Source organism: Gobio gobio, assembly GCF_949357685.1.
Source record: "Gobio gobio genome assembly, chromosome: 13".
NCBI lineage: Eukaryota > Metazoa > Chordata > Actinopteri > Cypriniformes > Gobionidae > Gobio > Gobio gobio.
Genome location: NC_137106.1, coordinates 36,612,435 through 36,619,383, shown reverse-complemented (window position 1 = coordinate 36,619,383; position 6,949 = coordinate 36,612,435). Strand labels below are relative to the sequence as shown.

General features: G+C 43.8%; 1 protein-coding gene across 1 annotated transcript; it reads right to left on the bottom strand.

Annotated features, from left to right (window-relative positions):
* Positions 1-303: 303 nt before the first annotated feature.
* On the bottom strand, positions 304-6,667 carry dact1 (dishevelled-binding antagonist of beta-catenin 1). Its single transcript, XM_079832952.1, has 4 exons — positions 6,075-6,667; positions 4,211-4,340; positions 3,238-3,393; positions 304-2,710 (listed from the first exon to the last, which is right to left on the bottom strand). The coding sequence occupies exons 1-4, from the start codon at positions 6,378-6,380 to the stop codon at positions 879-881; spliced, it is 2,424 nt and encodes an 807-aa protein (XP_079689078.1). The 5' UTR covers positions 6,381-6,667; the 3' UTR covers positions 304-878.
* Positions 6,668-6,949: the final 282 nt, after the last annotated feature.

Here is a 6,949-nt window from a genome sequence, read left to right as displayed (position 1 = left end):
CAGCGCTGAAGGAGACAGACGTGCTGATTAAGTTTGCAGTCCCTGAACAATGCTACCCAAATGGCATGGTGGAAGAACGTTAAGTGTTTGTCTGCTGAACATTTGCAGAGGCTAAAAGTAGATGCAACAAGCTACTATCGGCTCTAGCAGGGGGTTTATGGTGGTTTAACATGGCCTTGACTTTGGAAAATGAAAATTTCAGACCATAAAAATAAACAAAGGTGCAATTTTAGGATCGGTTTCTTGGACTCAAAATTACCCTGAAATACAGCCATTCCCATCAAATAAACAAAGACACCAGTGAATGATTTGAACAATGGGATTTAATAAAGAAAAAAGACACAAGAAATCAACATACATTAACATTTATTTTACAAAAGAGTAATTTACAGCTAATAAGGTAAATGGTAAAGCTGTTGCTCATGCATATTTAATGTGCATTTAACAAAAGCCCTTAACGATCAGCAGGTGAACTAGGCTTGGTGAACCTTTCATACAGACTGTCTGTAATACACTGCTTCATACTTCCTATTGTATTTCCATGTATGGCTAACCAAATATATTAAGTTATAAATATCTTTAGAAAAGTAAACCATGTATGAACAGTGCATTTACACAGTACTTGCTTTGTAGATGCATCACAGCAGAAGCTGAATTTATAATAAATACAAAACAAAAAGGCTACAGACAATGACATCAAAGGGGTGAAAAGTGCAGGGGAAGGCGTTTGTGCTGGACAGAAGTTGAGTTCCCAGCTGACAGACAGGCAGTTTTAGGCCATGCAGCGGATTTCTGTCTAGGCACTTGATTGTTTGATAATGGAGAGAAGCCAATTTGATTGGCTGCATCCAAACTGATCTCTGTGTCCCTCAAGACTCTCACACTGTGGTCATGAGTTTTAATGAGCCTGATCGGAAACGTAAGATCTTCTTCTTCAAATTGTGGGAAGCCTTGATTTTGACGAACGCCTTTGCCTGTGCTGACGTCATTCCGTGGGATCCTGCACCCGCCTGGTTGAACTGGGGCCAATTGACCCCTGCACTGCCCTCAGAGTCACTGCTAGTGCTGCTTTCAGCTACATAGTCTGCCTCGCTAGCGCTCGACTCGCTGTCCCCGAAACAGTTGGTGGTATAGTTACTGCGCTCATCCTCACTCGTGTCCAGAATGGTGGAATGGAAGAGAGAGGCACACTCTGCTGAATATTCAGAGTCGCTGCCCACGTAGGCATAGGGGCTGGTGTAGTGTGTGTTAGATGGCAGGTGCATGGCTGACATTTGGCCCAGCATTTCTCGTTTCTGCCTGCAGTGAGCCCTCCTGTAAGCCTCCTCATAAGGGATCTCATGGAGACCCCTCGGTCGCCGGTGGTAGTCGCTGCGCTTGTACTTGGGTTTGGCCAACACTGCCTCATGATGTCGGTGATGTCCGTGGTGTCTCTGGGCTGAAGATCGGCCCCCTGTGGAACTGGTGTGCTTTTCCAGGATTCGTTCTTCAGGGATTGGGGCAGGGATTCTCTTGGCTTTTGAGGAGGCCTTCTTGTAGGATTTGTGCAAGTGGTGGACGTCGTCCACTTGTCGAGACCTCCTAGATCCTGTCCGATGCTTGTCACGAACAATCTCGGAAACGTGCTTGGACACATGAGGTCTACTTTTTGCACTCGGGGAACTTTTCACTTTGACAATCTTGGTGCCACCCTTGCGGAGATTTACATTCTGTTTCTGAGCAGGGATGTACTGGGCACTGACCAAGTGACCTCCCTCGTCTTGGCTTTGTGAAGAAGAGCCAAGACTGAGCAACTCTGGAGCCAGCTGCTCTGCGTCTTCGCCACAACTGGCTGGAGCATGAGCATTAGGACTCCTCTTGAGAGGACTCGCTTTCATTGCTTGTCCTGATTTATTGTCCTCCACAGTGTAATAAGAATGCTTGTTGAGCTTGGGAGAGGAAACTGCATTTGGGCTGCCTAAATCCTGGCAGTCCTTCGATGCAACACTTAACGGCTGCTGGCCTTTACTGGCTCCAAAAACCTTCTTCTTCAAGAGGCAACTAGTGTTATTATCATTGGTGATTGAGTATCCATTCTGTGGCTGACTTGGAGACTCAGCAGGCCACTGTCTTTGGGGCGAAGCTGTGCTTGGCTCAGTGCTAGTTGCTGATGCATCTTGTAAACATGTCTGCCAGTTAGGCTTGAGGTCAGAGGTCCTATGCTGGGCCTGGACAGCAGCAGGGACTCGTGAGCAAAGACTAGCCTGCCTTAAAATGCTTTTGGAGGGGTCAGTGTTGATGCTTGTTCTGGGTTTGCAGGTCCTCAATGGTTGTGCCCTCCTCTGAAGTAGCCCAAAGATATAACTATCCAGTTTTTTGTTTGGGAGTGTCTGAGAGGAATGCCAAGATGAATTCTGGGTGACCATGACCTGCTCAGGTTTCTGTTCATCACTCGATGCTTCACCATGCTTGGAGAAGCTACAATCATCCTTTAGGTGACTAGTCATGGACTGGAAAAAGATGGGACTCTGGACAGCCACCGCATGGAGAGGGCTGGGGTACCGGTAAACATCATTACCATTTTTGGCAATGAGATCACAGTGGAATTTGGAAATGCCATCGCAGGAGCCGTCCGGGGAAGGGGAGTAAGATGCAGAAAGAGATCTGCGGACTGTTCCAGAACTCGAGTCCTCGCATTGGCATTCGCACTCTGTACAAATGCCCAGCTCATCTGCAAATCCCAGAGGACACAACAGTTAATACTACAAGAAAAGGCAGTGTCAGATCACTAAAACTGCTAATTTCATTATGCTATGGAATGTAAGAGACGAGAATTTCTGATTCCTAGAGTTCTAGTACTTAGCTGGGTGGGTGGTTGATTAGTTTTGATGTGCTAATGAGCCTTTTGTTGCTAGCTTATAGGTGTGGCTGGGAGAGCCATCAGCTGGGCTGTGAAACTGTTTCTATCTCTGTCTGAGACCAAACTTCTCCTGTTTCACCTCTATTTGCACAGTCCAGCTTAAGTGATTACAGAATGCTTTCTGCTAATGGTAATGCAACACAGAAACAGATGACATTTGAAGAAACTAGAAACAAACTAACAAAGCGGCCCTTCTTTGTGATACCAGCTTCTAAGCCTGGAGGACGAAATTGCCATTAAGTAAATAGGTCTGCATAACAAAGCTAGAGAAGGGAACAGTGTTTCAAGACTGCATGGAACAGTGCTGAAACCTCAAACCGTCACAAGGAGACACTCACCTGCAGGTTTAAGCCTTCCCTCAGAGGCACAGAGCGAGGTGTCGAGGGGGGTGCACAGGCAGGTGGTGGAACGACAACTGGACAAACACTCGCTGAAGACGGAGTTGGAGGAATTGGAGAGGGATCCAGAAGCACCGTCACTTAGGTCGTAAAAGCCTGGGAGAGAGAAGGCGAGACATTAACACATTAATTTTACATCTCAAGGAATGGAGTGATGATCCAAAGACTGAGCTCTCTTCTGGAACCTACGATTTGAATAACATAGCTTCCAGGAAGGTATCCATTAGCCAGAGGAACTAGAGCTAGGAACTAGATCCCCATACATCACAATTGATATTAGCATTAAAATGGTGAAGAATAAAAACCATTACAACTACTACAAACAGCACCCAAAATGGCTGTTTGCAGCTGTGATGAAAATAAAACCAGAATTTTAACAATCAAGACTTTTAGAAAGGAGCATACACACATGTTATCAATCTCCACTTTATATAACCTTCCTCCAACAAAAGTGCAGTCAGTTCCAGCACTAAAATGACCTCTCGTTTTTGGAATGTAAACTAATGTGGCTGTAGCAGGCCTCTAGTACAGGGTGCAGATTGTTCGCATTACCAAATTAGTGCTTAAGCAAAACAGCTAAACAGTTTCCAACAGACATTAGGGCTCACAGGTACACATGCTACTACAGGCCCAAAGCATAAGTAGTCTTGTGCAAATTGATATAATTCGAACAGGACATCTGATTACCAGCCTCGGGTGATTGTAGAAGATTAACAATCATTAGAAATGCTTTATGTGCTTGTGAATCAGTTTTATTGGAAATTCTTTCTGCCTACGCTATTTGCCTAGATTGGTTTTATGAAGGAAATCAATTTTGCCAAACCTTAATGACAATTCGATAAAACACACAGCGCACAGAATTCAAGCCCCTCTCAAAGTGTTATGGCTCTACAAAAAATATAAAGATACTAACCTGAGCTTGGCCGGCTGTCCGTTTCCACGTGTTCATGCGAAGTCTCTGTGTCCAACCGCAGGTCACTGATCTGTCTGTCTAATTCCTGGAGCTGGTTGATCAAACCTGCATCTCGTCTCCTAAGGCAGTTCTATAAAGAAATGTGATGTTGACAAAAGATTTCATGAATATTCAGTAGTTTAGCAGCTTCATAGATGGTAAAATTGTCTGGTATTTCATTTAGAAGGTTTTGCCCTTCAGCTCTAACAAGAATCTGCAAACAAATGCGTTTCACAATGCATGCCTCACTGCCGGTGGCCTCATGGCACCGATCAAACAGATGTAATGAGCTAAATTAGAGTCACACCTTGCATGGGAATAAGCATTCGACTTCGACACACCGCTTGAGAGCAATTGGATGCATCTGACAACACCCGTATCATGTGGTGCATTCCAAATTAAGCGTGGTGAAACGGCAGAACGAAGAAAATGTGGCCCCTTCAAAGCAGACGGACATTACTTCAAATGACCTATAATCAGAGGCATGTTATCTGCTGCAAATTTTAACTGCTGTTTGCTGACAGGGGAGGTAATGCAGTGCAGATTCCAGGCTATATGGAGCAGTGGAATGGCGTTTCCTCCGCTGCAGACCGAGGCTGTAAAAAAGCCTGGTCCTGACAGGCGGGCTGCAAGTGATTTATGGGCCCTGAGCTCTCAGCATGCTGGGCTGTGCAGACCATTTTTACACAAAGTGCCATTTGCAGAGCACACCGACGGTTATTTTGAAACGGCATCAAATTAACCCCAGACCACTGTTGATGGCTTGGGACGATTGTGTCTACATTTCTAGTTTATACTCAATTCATTGTACAAGCTCGGCTCAGTCAAAGACCACAGAGGATTGGTTGTTTGTTGTTGGGAAATCATAAGGACATTAAGCATTATATGATCCACACATGCCCATTAACTTTAATGTAGCTCTGGGTGTGAGGCCTGCAAACAAACTGACCTCAAGATAAACAAGTGTAACTATGCCAAACTACAGCGGGGAAGACTCAAGCCACTTGTGTACATGTCTGAGGCTTCAGCAAAGCCAGGAAATAAATCCAAACCTTGTAATTCTTTTCTGTATACAATGCATTAACCACAATGCTTGAACCCCGTAGGGTTACAATAATGGAAATGTTTGCTAATACCTCAAGTGGAACCAGGTGTCTTTAGCCCAACTGTTAAATTTAATCTCGGTCATCCTCTAAAGACAGCAGGGGGCTTGAGCTGGGCTTGTAAAAAGTTCATTTCCATTGAAGCCCATCAACTAATCTTATTCAGGCCTGTCAGACCCCCTCCTAGACTTGTGTTAGAAACTCAGGGATGTTCTACTACCTCCAGGAAGTTTGATTGAAATGGTTCTCTTTTTGTTTTAATGTCATTCTAATGATTATAGCGCTCGAGTTTCTGCAGTCACATGACTGTAAAAGCAAAGAAGAAAAAAGAGAGAGAGAAAAAAAGAGAGCGACTGCTGTCTATACCATTATTCTTCTTCCAAACAGTTTTTCTACTATTTGCATTTTGATGCAAGACAATAGACTAAATCAATGTAATATATTTGTAATTATTTTAATTGATCCCAATCCAACTAAATGTTTAATTATGGCAATAAAAAACATATCTTTCATTGCAAAACTATGAAAATGCTCAATGCATTAACCATGTACCCTTCTTGGAAGTACCAAACAAATACAATGGCACATTACATTTTGCACCATGGTACAAAGAAAAGTACTTAGTATTACCATCACTGAACATTGTTAGTGATAGTCTATTAAAATTAAAGGTCAAATGAAAAATGACAAAAAACAACAATAGAACAGTGTTTATTACTCACCAATTGTTTTCTGAGTAATAAAATATTCTCCTCCAGAAGTTTTTCCTCAGTGTTCAGATAGCTGTCCTCCACGGTAAGGCAGGGATTGTCCTTTCCTGCAGCCTCCTGACAGTTCAACACACTCCTGACCAGCAGCTCCTGTCTCTGCCTCAGATACTCCAGCTCGGTCAGACCCGCTACAGTCGCGTCCAGACGCTCTCGGGTTCGAACCCGCTCCACTTCAGAGCGCGCGTCGCATTCCTTCCGATCCCGCATCATGAGCGCGCAATAATCCCTGGACACCAGCATCTCCGACAGCGCATTCATTTATATATCCAACGGTAATAATGTTATGGAGATATGGAAGTGCATCTGAGAAACACTTATGACATGGTCAGATAACCTCAATGTATTAAAAGTGATCATCAAAACCAAAAAAGAATCCAAATATTCGGAGAAAAAAAATTAAATAAAAGAGGACTCTTTGTCCTATATATGTTTTTTTTATTTAAAAAGTTTGCTGTCCCTGCTGAAGCTCAGTATAAAAGTCCAAATCCACAGACAGAGAGATAGAGAGGGCGTTGATGTGTCCCATCCGAGTGACACTGGGATCTGAATGTGTCCTGCAGGGAAGAGCTCGATCACACTCGCGCACACGGAGGAAACCTTGCAGCTGAGGAGGCGGCGGGGTCCCAATGCCCGCCCGTTCAGTCCCTCCTCCTCTGACGTATGGAAGTGTCCTTTCATGGATGATCTAGAAACAGCATTAAGATTTGCAATTAGATGGTTTATACAATTCAGAATTACATGCAACATCATAAAAAGTATTAAATATCCCATCACTTCATTATCATATTCAACAAAAAACAGGGCCACATTTTGTAACACTGTCATGA